The following is a 22004-nucleotide window of genomic DNA, read 5'->3' as shown; positions in this document are numbered from 1 at the left end:
ATTGTTACTTGTTCATCATTGTGTCAGTGTTTTATTCGCTGACTTTAGCTTGCTTCTTTACACGAAGAACAACATAGTGACGAAATGCGTTTGTCCGTTCAGGGCCACTGTAGAAACATGTCGATGTAAGGCCACACGCGGTGTGTGTAGATAGAAACTGCTCATTCTAAGGTAATAAAAACATAACGGTTCACTAAATAAGGTCTTTATACACTATAGTTATGTATATGATATTGCATTTGTGTCAAAAAATCCTCCTAAATATTACACAATGCACCTTTAAATACGTTTAAACAATTTAACACTGATATACAATAACTCTACATTCATGCATTTGCTCTAAAATGCTTTAAAAAGGCAAGTACTCACCTAATGCAAGTAAAATAAAGTACTATAAAACATTAATTCATATGCACCAATATAACAATGCATATAAATAAACAGCAATATTTACCTATATATAGTAACCCTAAACCTAACTGACTTAATACCATTTCTTTAGGGCGAAAATACTATCGTGCCTAAGACTTTTGCACAATACTGTATACAGAAATGGTGTTAAGTCTGTTATTTATATCTTTTGCTGTAGTATTTCAGTAGGAAATATCCATTTACAAAAAAAATGATGTTTTGGAAATGTAAACTGATATTTCCTACTGAGAAACTACAGCAAAAAATGCAAATAACTGACTTAAAACCACTTTGTGGGGTGAAAAATACTAATGTGCCAAAGTCTTTTGCAAAAAACTGTATTTTTTTAAAACATTTTGAGAGATGACAAACAGCATGCGAGTGAACATGATTTGAGTAAATTCACTGAAGTGTAGCTAGACTTGATTCACGGTAATGTACTGATTTAAAAGTAAAATCTCATGTACACTTTTTGTGATATAGCATTTAATTATGAGAAAAACCAACAGCATGAGCGAAATACATCAATAATGAGAAGACCATCATAGTAGTGCTGCTACATAATTATTTACTGTAGTTATAATATACTGTTTTCTTTCGTTAAAAGAAGAACTGAATGCATTACAGCAGTTTGAAAGGAAGATGTTTATATTTACAGGCAAATTTGAGTATTTTCAAAATGTCAAATTAATTGCAAACAATCCATGAGTAATCATGATGTATTATTTTCATCTGGTGAGAGGCCTAAAATAAATATTATTACTTTACTAAAGATTGGACAGTAAGATCAGATCCTGGTTCCCAAAGAACTGATCTGTGAGTGTTTACCTGAACACGTGAGGCCAGCAGTCATGGTTATGGCTGCCCATCTCCAGCCCCACATTGAGTATAGCGTCCATGCAGAGCACATGCGCCGTGTGGAGCCTCACGCCCTGACAGCGGCCCATCTGCTCTAGTTTCTGTTCAACACGCTGCTTAACTACAACAGACACATGCACGCTCATTAAACATAAGGGGATCAAACATAAGTGCAATAGGGTTTGAACTGATCATCTGAGGTTAGTAAGTTAAATATTTGAATGAATAACTGTTAATTCAGCTATTAATAACTCACTAATAATGATCAATAGGGCATTCACTCATAAAAATATATTGTTCATTGATAGCTCATGTTAGCTAATGCCTTAAATTAGTAGTTTATTTAAAAATAAAAATTATGCCATCATTTACTCACCCTCAAGTTGTTTTAAACCTGTATGAGTTTCTTTCTTCTGCTGAACACAAAAGAAGATATTTTGAAGAATGTCGGTAACCAAACAGTTGATGGACCACATTGACTTCCATTGTATTGTTTTCCTACTATGGAAGTCAATGGGGTCCATCAACTATGTTCAGCATAAGAAAGAAATTCAAACAGGTTTGAATGTCTTAAGGGTGAGTAAATGACGACAGAATTTTCCTTTTTAAATGAACTATTCCTTTAACTAACGTTAACAAATGAGACCTTATTGTAAAATATTACCAAGTAAACATTACAATATGTTGGGCTTAAGATAGTCTCATTATAATATTAATGTTATGAGAATTATAAGGAACTTGTAAGGAAGTAATACACATTTGTTTTGATCAGAACGATTGTGTTCCCTTTCCCACACCATCAATGCCAGAAGCTCTATGCAAGCATTTCACCAGTTTATCCCAACCATTTATGCAAAAAACATTGTACATATGCTGCACAGTATCAGTCAAAGAACAAATGGTACACAGTAATGGACTAAATACAAGTATGTTATCCTAGCATTCCTTCACATGACTCTGAATACAGTATGATCATGTTAAATGTGTGCGAGTACCTTGAGCAATGGCATCTCCAGTCTCCCCCAGTTCCTTCTCCTCTTTCTCCTCCTGAACACATGATGCCGCTGCCATCTGGGCAAGAGCGGAGGCACAGTTGGCAGCCACACCTAAATGACAGAGAATTAATGCCAGCAGACACACCATTCCCATTAGTGTCCTATAATGGGATCACTATAACTGAACAGAAATTATTATTATTATAACCTTTATTTAAATGTGCAATGTGTAATATTTCTGAGGATCTACTGACAGAAATGCGAAGATCCAAAGACCTTACTTAATGAACCGTTATATTTGTATTAACTTAGAATGAGCAGTTTCTGTCTACACACACCGCGGGTTCCCTTACATTGAAATGCACCGACATGTTTCTACAGTGGCCCTAAACGAACAAACGCATTTCGTTACAATGTTGCTCTTCGTGCAAGGAAGCAAGCTTAGTTCAGTGAACAAAACACTGACACAATGATGAACCAGTAACAATAATATTCGCAATAGCTAGGGCTGGGACGGTTACCGCATTAACGCAATACCGTGGTCACGTGACTCCAACCGCGGGTCTGAGCTTGTCACCGTCATCACCGAAAAAAAAGAAAAAAAACCTTGGCCTGCACATGTGTGCACGTTGTGTCTAATGACATGAATTCATTGATTCTAATGACATGGATTATGTCTAATGATATTGTGGCTTACATGGATTCAAGGTTTTCTAAACAAAACTTATCATCAAAAGATGGAGCAAATCCAACCTTTCGCGAGTTGAGGAGCGCAATGTTCCATGACGCATAATAACATTCTGTTCGTATTAGAGATGCGCGGATAGGCTATTATTATTTCATTCGCAACCGCATCACAAAACTCATCATCTGTCCGCCATCCATCCGCACCAACGTTTTTTGATCAATTTTCGAAACCGCATCCGCGGCGCTGACTGTTTTAAGGTCTATGAGCAATGCGAGGCGCTGCGGTCGCGAGGCTAGAAAGCTCTTGGCTGTTCTAGAAAGAACACTGATCCAATGCAGCAAAGATATTTAAAGCCTAAAGTCCCTAGTATATTGGCTATGTTGTATCCCCAGAATATCATTTGGGGGGATTTGGGGGCTGGCTATTTAAAGCAGTTTACCGCCATACCGCCCCAGACCTAGCAATAGCATATAGTTTTACTGAACAATTAAGTAAACATAATTTCTCAATTTATCCTTGTAAAGAAACCTCATTGCTGAACTGGCTACTCTCTGCTGTCTCAAAGGATGACATATTTTCCTGTCGGCCACCGTAACTTTTGTTGGTTGCAATTCGTAACCTCACCACTAGATGCCGCTAAAAATCACACACTGCACCTTTGAACAAATAAAGCACATTGAGATTAAAAATCTCTTTTGCAAGAGCGTCCTGGCCAAGATTATCAGCACACAATTTACATGAGTTTAACAAATAACATTCATCTATACATAGTATAGAAAACACACAGGCAAATTTAAAATAAAATTAAATAAGTAAATCAATACATAAGTCAGGCAAAGCATCTACTACAAGATATTTCTGTCTCCAAGTCTTTCAAAGTGCTTTACCTACATATTTTTTACAGATGTATGTCTGGAGATATAAAGGAAGTGGAAGCTTGTATAAAAAGAAATAAAAATGACTGAACGTGATGTTACCCAGAGCACAGCTGAGAGCTGCAGCCTTGCGTAGACCATCCAGGCTAAGGCAGATGGTGTCTCTCTCCCTCTGAGTTTGCTCTTTAACTCCCTCGGCTCCTAGAATAAAGGCGAGACCCCTGGAGCTTCCCGCCATGCGCCCTGTGAGCGGCATGGACAGCGTGTCGATCAGGTTTTTCCAGCAGCCGGTCAGGATAAAGCGGGCGAATACCACACCTGTCAGAAACGAGGCCATGATGAGGGAATGACTGCTTGACCCTGTGTTGTCAAAGCTTGTGATTTGACAATTTCTCCATGGATTCGAACTCTCACAAACTTTAAGACATTCTCATCTGTCCTCTACATATGAGAGGGAACAGCATCCGAGATCGCAATTAGTGTGGCTACAAGTGCAGACTACCTTGTCATCCGTCACTGAAGATTATGCATACTCTTTCTGCTTGACTTTTCCATAGACTTAAAGGCCATGTTGCAGGTTAACCACCACTGTTGATTAATGGGTACATAAATCAGTCAAGATATGTGTATCATTTTTAAAATGTCTCAAAAATGGTCTTAAAGACCATTTTTTTACCTTTCTGGTATAATTTTTTTTTTTTACGCAACTCTGTGATGACGTCACGTTGGGGAGAAGCGGAGGAAAGGGTGCCTCAGCCTAGTGTTAGAACTATGGCGACTGACTGGGATGAGGAAGAGTTGGCAAGAAGAACTAACATGTATTATGGCCCGCAGCCGTATAATTTTGAACCTGCTAGACGTGAGAGGGCAAATGAAGAATTGCCAAGCCAATTGAATGCATGGTCCGAGGAGAATGAGTGGAGAGTTGGTGAAGTGTCCTGGTGAGTTGCTATCATTTAGCAACGCAGAAATGAACACTGGAGCTAGTCTACAAGCTATGGCAAGCCGTTTTAACTTACGAGCAGCAGTGCACAATAACGACACATATATTTTTTTTACGGTCATTGAATAGCACCGAGTGAAAAAACAACGTTTTCTTTATATCTAGTGGCAGTATATGATCATGACGTTAGTTCAGATAAGTACCGGTAACCTTTGTCATAGTGTCGTAGTACTGGTAAAGTTTGTCTTTGTAATCTAGAAATAGCTATTAGGGGTGGAATTATACATGTATTCGTATTGTGTGTGTGTGTGTGTGTGTGTGTGTGTGTGTGTGTGTGTGTGTGTGTGTGTGTGTGTGTGTGTGTGTGTGTGTGTGTGTGTGTGTGTGTGTGTGTGTGAGAGAGAGAGGCGCGGGCGCTATCGAGACAGTGGAAACATAAAAACATCGTCATTTTGTTCATACAGGATATCGTTCAAACTGCAAAGTGTTACTAATATTTGTGTACACTCGCAATAAAACACAACATTGTGCGTGCACCCAGCACAAACACAGTAGTTCACCATTGTCAATCTACAATCTACTATATATTTCTATCTAGCTGCTAACGTTAGCTATATCTGCTAACGTTATGCTGTCTGCCTATCTCTCTCTATACTTGACTATCTATATATCTAGTCTGTCTATATATCTAGTCTATCTATATATCTTGTCTATCTATCTCTCTATATCTATGTATTTATCTATAATCTGTGCTATCTGAATACTCTCGTCTACTACTCGTAGCTCTCAACAACGCGGGCAGCGGGCTTTGGTAAATTCTCTCCCCAAGGTGACGTAATGCAATGCATTGTGGGGGAAAGGAGAATCGTTGCAAACCGCTGTAAAATACCTACTTTTTTCGTATTATATTCCGTTTTGTGATACCCAACAACATAAAATACAATGGATAACAGTTTAAATGTTTATTACCAACAAGCAAATTGCACAAATTCGTTGAAAAATTAAACCTGCAACATGGCCTTTAAAGGGGTGGTTGATTATTATTTCATTTTTCTAACTTTAGTTAGTGTGTAATGTTGCTGTGTGAGCATAAAAAAAACATCTGCAAAGTTACGACTCTCAAAGTTCAAAGCAAAGGGAGACATTTTCTTTTACAGAAAATTTTTTTTAAGGACTACAACAAACGGCTGGTAGGGACTACACAACATTCCTCCCGGGTTAGTGACATGGCTAACCCTAAAATTTACATAAACCCCGCCCCCGGAACACGATTTATAGATAATCATGACAGAATATGCTAATCAATGACTAGAAGATAACTACACATTCGCTACATAAATTAACAATTTTAAAAAGTGACAATTTTAACATGATATATAAAAATATCTGTGGGGTATTTTGAGCTAAAACATAACCACTCTGGGGACATCAGAGACTTATTTAACATCTTATGAAAAGGGCATTATACCACCCCTTTAATACAAAATAAATCACCAGATCCGCTAGTCCTTCCTCTCTTTACTGGATATCCAAAGATTGCACTGGTTTTAGTCATTATAAGTAGATCTTTCAGGGTGTCTCAGTGTCTAAGTCACATCGACTAACCACCGGAGTACCTCAGGGTTCGGTGCTCGGCCCACTCTTCTTTTTCAAATACACAACATGACTAGGCACATGGATTTTCTGACTTTATTGTCTGTCTCCTATGCTGTTTATGATGTATCCACAGTGCAGCGCTTCTGGCTTCTACGTCAGAACGTCGGCTCATTATTGGCTGGCTCCTCTGTGAACATCACACGCATGTGTCATGGTGCTCACATGAACAGCGTCAGCCAATTGGCCTCGGCGTTAGGACTAGAACCCGGAAGCGCTGCAATGTGGATACAACATAAACAGCATACTTTTTTATGCACTAAAAGTCACATGGACTATTTTAACGATGTCTTTACTACCTTTCTGGCCCTTGCAAGTGGTTGTTGCCTTGCTGTCCATGGGGGGGTCAGAAAGCTCTCGTATTACATCAAAAATATAATTTGTGTTCCGAAGATGAATGAAGGTCTTACAGGTTTGGAACAACATGAGGATGAATAATTAATGACAGAATTTTCATTTTGGGGTGAACTAACCCTTTAATTATGCAAAGAATAAAATAGAAAAAGTTAATAGTTTATCATATCAAATGTCAGATCAACTACACATGTGCATTTGTTTTGAGAGCTGACAAAGAATAGAAACCTCCAAAACCTCTTTATTGGTGTGTTTGGATATGCATGTACGCAGTACCTGCCACCAAGTTGTCACTGCCATTCTTGTCACAGGTAAAGGGCGACTGTGTTGAGGCCTTTCTGATCAGCTGACCACCAATAGCACTGCTGCCCAGTCCATCAATATCTGACAATTCACAATACATAAATATAATATACAGTCAAAACAAAAATTATTCAGACACCAGATATAATTTCTTATATTTTTTACTAGTGGGTGCAGGACACTAAAATTAATTTATGTAAATGAGTATAGCTAAATAAAGTACACTGTGACATATTATACACAAAAATTCTTCATACAGTGACTACCAGTAAAATTTATAAAAATATGGGACCAAAAATTATTCAGACACTTTGACCTGACCATGTTTTGCTGCAGTGTTTTTTTCTTTAACTGCTAATGCGAACTTTTTACACAACAGACAACATTAAGCATTTCTTGGTAATTGTTTGAGCTAAATTGGTATTTACTAATTGTGTAGTTCAATTTAACAGCTGACAGATATTCAACATAATTCATTTATGAGACAGACTAACAGAAGGATGGACAAAACCAGTGAAATATCAACTGATTTGATAACTCTGAGTTCTTGTCCTATCTTGTCTATTACCATTTTCTAAACCATAGCAAATCAGTGTCTGAATACATTTTTGTTTGACTGTATATGTTATACATTTAATCCTTCACACCAAGGATTTAAACCAATAATTGCTCATCTGAGACCTCTACAGTTCATAACACACAAATGAGTGTTACCAGTGAGCATGGTGATGAGAGGTAAGGACTGCTCCTCTGCCGAGCCCCAGTATCCCGCCTCTCCCAGCAGGTTTCTCTCCAAAACCTGGTTATAGAGCTCCTCGATCCAGGCCTGAGACAGGACCACCAGAACCCCACTGCTCTGGATATGACGCACAAACTCCTTCTGCGCACACACACACACACACACACAGCTTATTCAACATCACCATCAAATTGGGCCGGCCTTCTGTTAATTCAGAGATATTTCAAATGTATGGTAAATTAAAGCAGGTTTGCAGGAGTACCAAAGACACCAGCGCACACGTGGGTTTCCGGCGGTAGAAGTCACTGCAGCACAGTTTGAGGTTGAGCAGTAAAGCATAATAGGAAACCAGGTACAATCCATCCGCATTCATCAGAGCCTGACAATTCAGGTTTTCACTGCCCTCGAAACCTGGAGAATGAACCCCACCTGGAGAATAAGACCACATAATAACATCATATTACCATCATATTACATCCATCCAAGCATGTTTGAGCTTCTGTTCACCAGATTTGATGGGCACTATGTATGTGTTGATCTATGTTTATGTGAGTAATAGCCTAAATTATACCTCGATATTATATCTTATATAAAGCAAGTCGTATGGGTTTGGAACGACATGAGGGTAAATAAATAATGATAGAATTTTCTTTTTTGGGTGAACTAACCCTTTAAGGGGGAATCCACCTAACGTCAGCATTCATAAATTACCCAGGCTGAATAAAAAACGACTGATATTTGGCCATTTTGGCATTGGTCAATAATAGCTCTGACGACGACACAGCTGCTGTTTCAAGATTGGCCAGATTCACCAATGACAATGATCATGTGTTTTCATGTTAATTCTGTCACCTTCAGTTCTGCTAATGCTCACAAATCTGTGATTTTATAACAGTAAAAACGCTTTGCATGTAATCTTAATGTTATATTGTGTCATTTTTATTAAAATGAACCTGATAAAAATATAGACTCCACTTAATTGGTATTGTGATGGGATTTTTTTTTTTTTTTTTAAATAGTAAACTGTTTTTAAACTAATCATAATTCTAATAACTAACATTAATTTTTCTTGCAGGAATAACTTTGTTATGCTTTTGAAACCTAAAATAATGTTTCCAAACACTTTGGTCAAAGTCAGTCAGTGTGTTCGTGAATCATCTCCAAATATAACAAAAGTGGGAATTCAACTAGACAGATATCCAAATTTATAAACTCATGACTTTGAGTAACAAAGTAAAGCTTCTACCTAATATGGGAAGGGTTGCTGAATAAGAACCAATCATATTGGAGAAAAATTATGTAATGAATCAGGTCACCTTTGCTATGCTCCTATTCTATAAAAACTGTTGTATTCTTTTTGATGGTGGGATTCTCTCTGAAACTGGTCTGAGATCCTCCGGCCGTGATTAAAGCATATCAAAAGCATTGTCTGGAGTCTGTCTAGATATTGCTGCACAGCAGGTTAGTGGAGCACTACAGACCTTCTGCCCAAGTGATAGTGTTCATAGGGGGCGGGACGTCGTTTGACTCAGTGTGAGACTATTAGACGGGGTTAGATTGTGGTCACGTAACTATAATTCTTAGGCATTTTATTTTATGCAGTAAGAATAGCTACTCTTAGGCGTCAACCAATGCGGTCAGTGGTAAATTTACCTGAGAATAATTTTGCAAGTGTCGACTGTAGACGCTAGGGTATCGTCTGGAGATTCGTCTGGTAAACTTAAGTCAGGGGTGTAGGGGAAAATCTATCACAGTATTTAAATAGTATAGACTTATATTGAACTCGCTGAGTGGTTAAAACCAGTCACAGCTAAAGTCAAGCCACCCTAAACTCTCCTGATAGTGGCCTTCCAGGAGCAGGACTGGACACCTCTGCCCTAAAAAAATGTGATTTCTGTCAGGACCACTATCGTCAAATATGATTGACATCTAGCATACACTTTTGATTGGCGGTGTGATTCTGTTCTGGGCAAGAACTCCCTGTGCATCCATGCAGTCTAGCATGGATAAGAGCAATAACCCCTCTTAGGGTAAACAAAACAGAACCAACAAGAATGTATTGCAGATATCATTAATACAAGATTTTAATGTGCAACATAATTAGAGAATTTAGTCTGATTCAAAGGGGAATCAGAAGGCCAAATCCTGACTGAGAGAGGTGGAGCTGGGGAGGGAGGAGGGTAATTAGCTCTTGAGAAACGCCATAGCTGTTGATAATACTGAAGGAGCTTATATATGATTGCTGTGATAGGCGTCGTATTCATATAGGTAGACGTGGTTCAACTGAGAGTCACTTTTGCGAGCTTGACTAACGTGACCTGCCAGAACTGACGCTACGCTTGATATAGGCAAGTAGTCTATAAACGGGCTATCAGTTAAAGGGGAACTTGGCAACTGTTTCAACTTAATAAAACCGTTTAGAAATCATTTGGATGGTTTAATAACCTGTTCCGGTGAAAATGGTGACTTTCCCCGCTCCCCCAAACATTCCTAGGCGGAAAACCAACCTTGCAACATGGGGAATAACGTCCCGGTAAGTTGGAAATAGGAAGTCTCGTGAGAAGCGAGAACGAGCGAGAAACACGAACTGCTTTACGGCATTTCGACAAAAACTCACACACCGCCCTCAATGTGTGTGATGTATTACACACCTCGGTAGACATACTCCACACGATAAAGTTGGCCGGCTCCGATAATAACAAATGCACATGAGCAGCGGTAGAAAGGGGGAGGAGGGGCCGCAAGTGAGTTTTTTTACGACAGTGTTGTGAAATATACGCCTCACAGCTGCAGGGGGAGCTCGTCGAGAAAACGTGCGACAGCAAAAGTGAAAATCTGCAAAGAAATGGCTAGAGTTGCCAAGTTCCCCTTTAATTATTGTACACAACATTCGGCATGTTACCTGCTTGCAAACCCGAACAGAAGGTGGTAGAGAAGTTCTGGAGGGACACGTCTACATCGGTGGTGCTGTGCAGTCCCAGCAGGCGAGGCAGAAGTGAAGCCAGAGACTGCACAAAGAGCCGGGCGCTCTGTTGATCTGCTTCCTGGTTCTTCAGCAGTTTCAGGGACAGAGCAGCCGTGCGTAGCGTACGGTGCCCGGGACACTCCCGCGGCGTCTGCTCCTCGTCAGCCAGAGAGCAATTATCAGACCCCATGTCTGAGACATCGGAGCGTCCCGAGTCCTTTTCTGCAGCCATTGAGTACTGGTCACACGAATCAAACTCATAGCGCGACAGCTCCTGCTCATCCGCACTGAAGTTACTTTCACTGTACCGTGAGCCGTGCGAGCGTGTCCGAGACTCCACAGATAGAAAGTTGGTGATGTCAGGGTAGGCCAAGCCATGACTGCGCTGCACTACATCGGGAGGGGCCGTACTGGACGGGGCTTCTGGGACGCCACTGTCTCGTACACATTCAGGCAGATCCGGGCGAGTTCCCGTTGCGGCCCCATCGGTAGACGGCGATGGTAGGCGTTGTCCTTCCCCAAAATCCTCTGGAGTGGTATGGCCCATTTCCCCTTCCAGAGTGGTCTGACCAATCTCCCCCTCTAAAGTGGTCTGGCCCGTGTCAGTCGTGACACTGATGCTGATGTCAGGGCTTCGTTCAGTGATGCTGGTCTCCCAGGCGGCGTTCTCAGCCGAAAGCACGCGCCGCTGCCAGCGGAAATCAGCTTCGTTGAGTTCTACAGGCTCACGCATTGACTCCGCCCCTTCCTTCAGATCATCCAATCGGCGCAGCAGCATTCGAGACTGGTCTTGCTGCAGGCCACGCCCTTGACTGAGCTCATCTAAAGCACCCAATAGTGCACAAGCGCAGGAGACGGAGGAGTAGCACGCCTCGATTCCCCCCTTCATGCATGCTTCTGTTATACCATCCATTACCCTGAGAAAATGGGAAAGATGGTGGCATTCATTGGTAAAAATTACTTAAAGTGCCCCTGTAGTCAATAATTTCATCCGTTAAAACTGATATTTGATCACCAAAATGACATATTTAAGTTTTTTTCTCGTTCAAATAACTTGAATGTAACTCTACACCCTTGCCTCGTTTAGTATATGCGGTTCTATCGATATGCAAATTAGCCCCGCCTCCACTCACTCACACCAGCTCAGAGATCCACTCGTTGATGATCACACGTTGACCTGGGGTGTGTTCCCCGTACAACGACGTAACTCTCTACTAAACTATCATAGTACGATGCATTGTTGAAGAAATCAACTTGTTAGTCACGACTGTTTTTCTAAACTGTACTGTCGCTAATCGGTCGTTCAACCATGTTGGTTAATGATGTCACGAACTTGGTGGAGTAATAACTTCTTTTAATGAATCTGTTTGAGATCAAATTAATGCTAGATGTTTTGCTATAAATTACAGACATGGCATCTGAGGACTATTTCTCATTTTTCTCAGTTAGTTTGATTTATTTCCAGATTCAATCATAGGCTCCTTCTTACGTACTAGAGCACGTTCGCACAAAAACGCTGCTTTAAATCTCTTGACAAACTAAAATACGTAAATTACATTTGTATGTATTCCAAATAAAATATATAGATTGTACTTAATTTATTTTCACCAGAGGGGGGCTTTAAGGAACTGTGGCCCACAGACTTAAGATAAAGACCTTGCTTAGTTGGGGTTTAAAAGACACTTGACATTCAGTACTGTTATCAATTTTACTGCCCAGGCACTATCAGATGAGAAAAATTGAGCTGGATATGTCTTTTGTACAGCTGCTTTATAACTGAATTGACTTTTTCATAACTGACAAATTTTGCATCGACACCGTTATTGAAATGAATCATCACTCAACTGACTCAAGCTGAATAACAACACTTGTCTTCTGTAGAGTTCTGTAGAGACCTCCTGACATGATCTAATTAATAATCACACTATTGTTTTTTTACAGCTGCTATAGAGCAGAATTTGAATTTGTCACATATTTGATGAAGTTTGCATCATTGATTCTGTTATTTTCCTGTTTGTTAATGTGAAGCTGCTTTGAAACAATCTGTATTGTATAAAGCACTATATAAATAAAGGTGACTTGACTTAACTTGGCTTAAGATACACTTTTAAGGCCAACTACACTTCATTGACAAACACCAGTCAACGGCAACAGACATGTTCATCTGGTTTGGTCGGATCCTGTTGGCGTTTCGTGTTTGTCTAGTCTGAAAAGTGATGTACATTAATCTTAGAACTAATTAGAAACAAAATATCTTACAGTTTGAGAAGATCAAGATGTGACTTCCTTTTTGAGAAAGACCTCTTTCTTGTCTCAGGTTCAATGACGCATGGACCAGCCAGGTCAAACAAGCGCTGGGGGCTTCCCACAATCTGCAGGGGCGAGAGGAACAACAGAATGCTTATTAAGACACACAACCTCAGTACTCAAGCGCTAAAGATACATATAAATATCTGGGGCATAAAACAAGATGCTTTTGTAATGTCTTTCACATGTCAGGGGGTCTTAGAAGCTAGAGTCATCATAGTTTGCTATACTTTTCTAGTCGTGAAGGGAAACTACAACAGAAAATCCACAACAGCATTTTTATGACTTTACAAAAGAGGAAAAGGCCGGTCCTAGTCTGCTATGGATATGCTTACCAGAGTCAAATACCCCTTTGCTTTAGTAGGAAATACTTCTTAGCAAACTTTTAGACTTGTATTGTTCCAGAGTGCAAGAATCCAAAGACTAAACATTTAGGTGGAGTGAGTTATTCTCATTTTCCAGTGATGGATCCAGCACGTTAGGCAGTGGCTAAAGGCTGCAAAGAATTGTAAATATGGAGAAAACGCGTTACGGAAAATCGGACAAATCTCTGTATTTGTAGTCAACATTTCAATCTGGATGAATACGAAAACATTGTTTTAAGCCAAACAGAAGAGAAAAACAAAGAAAGCACCATTTCATCATGAGGTCTGTGCGGGATGGATTTTTTAACCCAAGCCCAACCAATTGATGAAAGAGAGCACATGACAAAGTCAAGAGGAAAAATACAGAAGGCTCTTCCAATTTTACATCTTTATCTTTCCTAAGAGTCTCAATATGCAAATGTTTTTATGACGACATGGCCATCTGGAATTTAGAAAGACCAACTGATCAACATGATTCATATTCAAAATGGTAAGCAAGTGCAGAGTGCAGCTTTGTTTATGGCTTGTACATCCGCAGTCCTAATTACGTTTTTCTTTTTGAATGACGACTTTAGACTACTGCCACCTGCTAGTATATAGACAGTTATTTCCTCTCATGCAGGCGTGCTAGTTGGAAGCAGTGTTGCCAGATTGGAAATGTCGTACCAGTATCATACCAGAAGCTCAAAATTATAGTATTTGGAAGAAAATTATTGTACACGAGGCAAACCTACAGAATACAGCTATTTACCTAGACCAACAACTTTTTGACACGACCTGCAAATGACTTTATTGCTAAACTATTGACCTCAGCTCGGAAACGACTGAGCTAAGCGCCGCTGTCAGGGTTCTGTCACTTCTGTTTAGTCTATTTCTTGTTTTTGTGACAGCGCCCTGACACTCCTGTTTTGTCTTGTCTGTGTGCCTTGCTTCATGTAGTTTCATGTCATGTTTTGTCTTGTGCTGTGTTGCATTCAGCTTGTTTATCACTGGCTGCATGCTTTCATGTTTTGTGTGAACACTTGGCTTACGAGTATTCTCATTGGCTGCGTGTTCATGTCTCTTTTTTTGTGAGCACATGGCTGGTGATTGGTTTTACAGGCCATGTGCTTGCGTTTTAGTCATGATTGGTGTGAGCACATGGCTTGTCATGTATGTTTCCTTGTGCCATGTGGTCTCCTGTCCATTGTCTAGCCCCCCCCCCCCCCCCCCCCCCCCAACTTGTTACCTGATTATTGATTAATTTGCACCACCTGTCCTCCCTCGTTACCCTCTTTTGTTTGCTTCCCTATCTATTCTCCTTGTGTTTTCAGTCCTGTGCTGGGGAGGCCGCTCAACTTCTGTTCACATCGCGCTGGAATCGCCATAATGGCGGGCTCACGCTGGAGGATTCTGGCAAGGCTTGATTCTGGATCTAAGACCTGAGGAATAAAAATTTTGCACTGGGTGGAAAACGAAGTGCGACCTTGTTGGTTGGTGAGTCGATTAGGAAGTGGTGTGGGATAGCATCGGCCGATGGCCTGTATAGGTCCGGTAGCGGTGCTGTCTCACAGCTTCTGGTTGATCATTAAACCAATAATCTTGCTAGGGATGGCAGGGAGACAGGTGGATGGTATGGATTACAGTGAAGCAGAGGGGAATGGTAGTGATGGGAGGATGTAGGGAGAATGCGTAGGGATAAGAAGGAGGCTTGTCGTAAAAGAAAGAAAAAAGGTTGTGTTAGTTCAAATGGGACAGAAAGTGAAGAAGATGAAGGGAAGGAACCTAAAATAAAATTGTTTAATGTAGTGGTACGATTTGAGGGAGAAGGAGGAGTTAAAAAATGGATCCACTTAAGTTAACTAAAATAATAAGAGAAAAGGTAGGAGAAGTGAAGTATGCAAGAATTTTGGGAGATGGAAATCTACTGGTAGGATGTAATAATGAAGTACATATGGAAAAACCAAAGAAGATGAGTTGTGTTGGAAAAATAAAAATAGTAAAAGTAGTAAGAGTGGGGGAGAAAATAAATGGCGGAGGTAAGGAAGTGATATATGGAATTCCACTTACTGTAAATATGAAAGAGTTGGTGGAGAACTTGAGAATGATGAATAGGTCAGTTAAAAGTGTAGTAAGAATGACACGGGGAGTGGAGAAAGTAGAAACAGAATCTGTATTTGGTTGAGTTTGAAACAAAAGAGGTATATTATGGATTTATGAGATACAGCATAAGAGAGTATGTACATAAGCCAATGAGATGTTATAATTGCCAGGAATTTGGACATATGGCTAATGTATGTAAAGGAAAGAGGAGGTGTGCTAGGTGTAGTGGTGATCATGAATATGGAAAGAGTGGGGAAGAAGACCAAAGTGTTGTAACTGTGGAGGGAATCATAGTGTGGCATTTTGGGGATGTGAAGTGATGAAAAAAGTAGTTAAAGTACAACAGATAAAATCAAAAGAAAACTTTTCTTATGTTGAGGCTGTTAAGAGAACAGAGCAGGAAAAGAAGAATCAGTGTGGAGAAAGTATAAAAAGGGTGAGCAGGGAAGATCACCAAGAAAAGAAGGAAAAATGGGAAGAGAAGAAGAAAATAGTAACATTCATAGCAGGGGTGATAAATGCTACAGCTGAAGTCAGGTCTAAAACTGAAAGAATCCAGATTATTGTTAAAGCAGCAATACATCACTTAGATATGGCAGGATTAAAATGGGAAGAAGTGAGGGATGAACTCAGTGTACAGTCGAGTCAAGAGACAACATGTATAGGTTAATAATTTTTGTAATGCTAATCCTTCAATGGAATGCAAGAAGCCTGATCGCAAATGGGCAGGATTTCAAGCAATTTATAAGGAGTAGAAGAGAAAAGCCAGATGTTATATGCATTCAGGAATCCTGGTTAAAGCCTAATTTGGACTTTATAATATATAAGGATACGTATCAGTTAGACAAGATAGGGAAAATGGGGATGGAGGGGGGATGTATAACATTTATAAGACAAGGGATTACGCATAGGGTGTTAGGTATAGGAAAGGAGCAAGAATATGTAGTGGTAGAAACATGGGGTGAAAGGAAAAAAAAAGTAGTTATAAATTATTACAATCCGTGTAGGAAATTAGATATAAACAATCTTGAGGAAATAGAGGGGCAAGACAATAATAATATTGTATGGTGTGGGGATTTCAATGCGCATAATGCATTGTGGGGTAGTGAGAAGATGGATAGTAATGGACAAGTAATTGAAGAGTTATTGGATGAGGAAAACTTAGTATGTTTAAATGATGGAAGTAAACAAGGATAGAGGTTAGTACTGGGAAGGAATCTGTACTTGACCTCACACTGGTGTCCAGTAGTATGGCAGCGATATGTAATTGGAGTGTCTATAAGGTTGGGACAATAGGAAGTGATCATTATCCAGTATTGTGTAAAACTAATATTTCATTATCTCAAAGTATAGAAGGAAGAGGAGGAAGATGGATATTTGAGAAGGCTAATTGGGAACATTTTCAGAAAGAAAGTGATAGATGTTTGCGCCAGATTGAGTATAATGATGATATAGAGACACGGGAAAATAAAATAAAGAAAGGCATAATAACAGCGGCAATGGAGTCTATTCCAAAAAGTAAAGGTAAGGTAAAGAGGAAAATCGTACCATGGTGGGATGAGGAATGTGAAGAAGCAGTCAGAAATAGGAACAAAGAACTTAAAATAATGAAAAGAACTCATAACTTTATGCACATGGTTCAATATAAATATGCTCAGGCAATAGTAAGGAAAACAATTAGACAGGCAAAAAGAACATATTGGAGGAATTATTGTAGCTCAATTGGGAATTCAACTCAGATTGGAGAGGTTTGGACAATGATTAAAAAGATGGGTGGTGAAAGGAGAGAACGGAGTTACCCAGTTTTGAGTAGTGGAAATGAAATTGCAGTGACAAATAAGGAAAAGGCTGAAATGTTAGCAAATACATTTGTCAATGTGCACAGCTCTAATAATTTATCTGAAGAAGGGAAGAGAGGCAGAGAGAAGACTTAATCAGAAAATGTAGAGGTACTTATGAAGATGGGGAAAGTGGAGGATGAACAAAATGTACTATTTAACATGGGAGAATTAAAGAGAGCAATGGCCGAAACTGGGAAGACTGCACAGGGAAAAGATGATATTTGTTATAGGATGTTGAAACAGTTAAGTGAGGAGGGGAAGAATAAGTTGTTGATGTTGTACAATAAAGTGTGGGAGGAAGGGAAACTACCAAAGAGCTGGAAGGAGGCAATTATTGTGCCGATAAAGAAAACCTGCGAAAGAAGCTAGTAAACCTACAAGTTATAGACTTATTGCTCTGACATCTCATGTCTGTAAATTAATGGAAAGAATGATAAATGAGAGGTTAATGTATATTATGGAAAAAAGAGGTATGGTGGTTGAATGTCAAAGTGGGTTTAGAAGAGGTAGGAATACTATGGATGCAGTATTGTGTTCGGAAGATAACACAAGAAAAGCACAAGTAAATAAAGAGACAGTAGTGGCAGTATTTTTCGATGTAGAAAAAGCATATGATATGCTATGGAGAGAGGGACTAATGATTAAATTGTATAATATGGGAATTAGAGGAAATTTTCTTAACTGGATAAACGATTTCCTGGAAGGAAGAACAATTCAGGTTAAAATAGGGGCAGACTTATCAAGTGAACATGTTATAGAAAACGGAACTCCTCAGGGGAGTGTTGTAAGTCCCACATTATTTTCAGTAATGATTAATGATATATATGTGAATATACCAATAGGTATGGGAAGATCACTTTTTGCGGATGATGAGCAATATGGAAAAAAGGAAGAAATACAGAACATGTAGTTAAAAAAATACAAGAAGGGATACAGCAGGTTGAGAAGTGGGGAATAAAGTGGGGTGTTAAATTTTCTATAGAGAAAACTAAAGTGATGTTTTTTACAGGGAAGAAATCAAGTAAAATATTAATATAAAACTATATGGAAGTAATTTAGAGAGTTAAAACATTCCGTTTTTTAGGAGTACACTTTGACACAAGGTTAACTTGGGTAGAGCATATTAGAAATGTAGAAGACAAATGTAAAAAAGTAATAAATTTAATGAGATGTAAGTCTAATAAGATCAAGGATGGATTATGGAAGTGTGGCATATGGATCAGCAGCCAAATCTGTACTTAAGAGGCTTGATGTAATACAGGCTAAAGCACTGAGATTATGTCTAGGGGCAGTTAAAACATCAGCAGTGTGTGCTCTACAGGTGGAAGCGGGTGAAATGCCATTGAACATCCAACGTAAACAATTGCTTGTAAATTATTGGGTAAATCTAAAAGGGCATGGAGATATTCATCCAACTAAAATAATATTACAAGATAATTGGGAAAGGGAGAGAGCACAAAAGTTCAGTTTTGGGTGGGTCGGAGATGAGGCGGCTAGAGAATTGGGAGTGTATGAAAAGGAATTCTGCCCAACTATAATATGGCCTGATACACCGGTATGGAAGCTAGAAACCATGGAAGTTGATTTTAAATTACTTCGAATTAAAACAGTAAGTAATAGTACAGATCTGGTAGCGGAATTTTATAGAAATATAGATTTTAAAGTAACACCAGGTAACTTTTCAACCTTCATAATATATTTCCAAGTCTCTTGTGATGGTACATCGACTTACAATAGTTTGAATGACACCTCTGCCATAGCCTGACGGGGTCTGTAGCGTTTTTAATCGTACTTTTAAACTTCGGGTTTCGGGTAGTAACCGGCGAACAAAGAGAACTACAAAACTCGACTGCTTTACGGCATATACGTCACTTCCACCACCACCCCCACTTCCTTAAAATCGCAGGGCTGTCAAGTGTCACGCATTGAGCGTGACAGTCACTCATTTCAGTCTTTTGTCACGCTCTCCCGCCACACATTGTATTTCTCACGCTGAAAAACTATTTGTAATATATTTAATATGCCGCAGCACCCAAAACTCTGGCCGCGCCGCTCTCACTGTGGAACAGGCATGAATTCAAGCGCGTCTCCTCTGGTGTTGTTCGTCTGGTGTTGTTAGCGAATCAGAAAATAGCACTATTGTATCTGGGTAACATTTAACGCAACAACCAATGACACCCCGTAGTCTGGGGTGTTTTTTTGTCTGCCTGACTATGTTACGGAAGCTATCTTGTCCTCCGTTTATCTTCATGAATCAGGTAATGATTATTTGTCTTGCCTCAAGCTATAATGCAAATCGATTTGTAAAATTTGCAGATTTATTTATGGTAGCTTGATATTATAATATTGACGATATATGGTTATTATCTACCACTCAAACATTGCATTGAAGTATCATATAGATTCAGTAAAACGGTAACCAATAGACTGGGCTACTATAATGACACTGGCTTGTAAACGTGATCATCGCGATCATTTGTCGTTAGAAAAAAAATAAAACCCATGACATTTCATATGACATGCTGAAATATATGCCACTGTACCTGGGATGAAGACATTTCACACGCGATGCAAGCAGAACACCTGCATGTGACCTCCTCCTACAGTGTTCAGGGCTATCATGGTTGTCAACAAATGCACGATGACAGAGTTTACGACAGTAGTAGAGGACAATACTGTTTCCCAACTGTAGGGGGACCCCGAGAGCAAAAGTTACCTGGTGTTACTTTAAATATAAAGAGTATATTCAGATTTATACAGACGGATCAAAGGATCCAGAAAAAGGAAAGACTGGATCTGCAGTTTACATTTTCAACCAAAGAGGTGAGATAAGCAGACGAACCACAAATGATCTGAGTGTGTATGCAGTTGAATTATACGCCATTAAGATGGCACTAGATTGGATTGAGGAAAACAAAATTAAAATAGCTTTAATTGGAAGTGATTCAGTGTCAGCTTTATACAGTCTCATGACTGGTATATCTAATAGTCATCAGGATTTACTGTATTCAATATTACTTATAATAATCACAAGAATAAGGGGAAAATGCTGTGAGATTCAATTGACTTGGATTCCTGCTCATATTGGCATTGTGGGTAATGAGAGAGTTGACAAGTTAGCCAAACAACCTGTTAAGAAAGAGAATATTGAATAAAATATTAAGTTGTCAAAGTCTGAAGGAAAGAGTATATAATATGGAAAGAAGCCATTAGAGAATGGCAACATCAGTGGGATATGGAAACTAAAGGGAGACATTTATATGTTATTCAAAGTAAAGTTGGGGCTGTGAAGAATAGGGGAGGGAATAGAAAAGAAGTAGTTATGACCAGATTAAGGATAGGTCACAGTAATTTGAATAGCACACTACACATTATAGGGAAGCACCCAATTGGTTTTTGTGGTTGTTGACAGGTTGCAGAAACTATAGAGCATGTGTTGTTGAGTTGCAGACAATATAAAGAACAGAGGAAAAATATGATGGAAGAGTTAGGAAAAGTTGGAGCAATAGGGACCGGAATGAAGGAAATACTGGAAAGGGTGGAGAATGAACAAAGAGGAAATATTTTATTATTTTTATCAAGAACAGGACTGATGAGAAGAATATGATGTAACTGGACATGACAGGAAATAAAGCCGGAAGATGGCGGTAGTGCAACGCTAACGGATGCAAGCTGCCGATAAACTCTAAAGAAGAAGAAGAAGAAGAGGTCCTGTGCTGGTTCTTTGTCTAAGGTACCCTCATGTAGCGGTGGGCAGATCGAGGCTTTGTGAAACACTGAAACAGTTGAATCAAATGTGCCATATTGTGCCGAGGCTTCGAAACAATCCGACACCGTCTCCACGGTGACCCCTAGTGGTCAGAACAGTGTAAATTCAACAAAAACCCAGGCCAAACATCCATAAAAACACCTTTTACAATCTATTGCAATAATTCTTTTACTGAAAGTAAAATCTTTCAAATGCAATAATCTAATCATCTAATAAGATTATCATGTGTAAACGTGTTCTTTTATCAATTGTTAGGGTTTGTTTTGTTTGTCCTATGAATGGCTCAGCTAAACAGGCCAATAAGACTATTATCTACCTCATTTTTATTATACTAATGTCTAATTAAAACGTCTACAAATGTATAAAACTGATCAGGGATCAGGTAAAACCCACACACACTTGTTCATTGGTTCTCAGTGACTCCTCATGATTCATGGGTTGACAGAGATCATCGCCTCCAGCGGTGAACCTTTTGAAATTTTGTTTTTAATTTTGAAAGTTTTGAAACAGTTATGACGTAATGAAGCCTCGTTTACTGAAATCACGTGACTCTGGCAGTTTGATACACGCTCCGAACCATTGATTCGGAACAAAAGATTCGTAAAGGCTTCGAAGCTCATTGAAGCAGTGTTTTGAAATTGCCATCACACATGTTTCTTGTTCCTGCCAAGTCCAGTCTGTAAAGTCTTGCTGCCCGTCTTGTTTTCCCCCACAGGGTAGTTTTTGTTTTAATGTTATACTTAATAAAAACCCATTGTCCTGCACTTGAGTCCTCGCTACTTCCACCTACCAAAACCCTGACCGCCAAGGCAGGGATGTTAACTTTTTTTTTCTTGCAAAACATACAGAGATTACA

At 39.3% G+C, this 22004-nt stretch overlaps 1 protein-coding gene across 2 annotated transcripts in view; it reads right to left on the bottom strand.

Moving 5' to 3' along the window:
• Positions 1–22004, bottom strand: part of arfgef3 (ARFGEF family member 3) — a 103515-nt gene that overhangs the window by 56736 nt on the left and 24775 nt on the right. For both annotated transcript variants that reach the window (XM_077224061.1, XM_077224052.1), the window contains exons 11-18: positions 13044–13156; positions 10722–11701; positions 8082–8248; positions 7795–7960; positions 7054–7161; positions 3930–4145; positions 2265–2375; positions 1240–1390 (exon numbers count right to left, since the gene is read on the bottom strand). In XM_077224061.1, coding sequence (XP_077080176.1) covers positions 1240–1390; positions 2265–2375; positions 3930–4145; positions 7054–7161; positions 7795–7960; positions 8082–8248; positions 10722–11701; positions 13044–13156 — 2012 coding nt within the window. The remainder of the gene's footprint in view (positions 1–1239; positions 1391–2264; positions 2376–3929; positions 4146–7053; positions 7162–7794; positions 7961–8081; positions 8249–10721; positions 11702–13043; positions 13157–22004) is intronic.

This window comes from Siphateles boraxobius, unplaced genomic scaffold (genome assembly GCF_051911475.1).
Source record: "Siphateles boraxobius isolate OS27281-9 unplaced genomic scaffold, OSU_SipBor_1 122, whole genome shotgun sequence".
In the NCBI taxonomy this organism is placed as follows: domain Eukaryota; kingdom Metazoa; phylum Chordata; class Actinopteri; order Cypriniformes; family Leuciscidae; genus Siphateles; species Siphateles boraxobius.
Note: the sequence above shows the minus strand (reverse complement) of the source record. Positions and strands in the feature narration are given on the sequence as shown.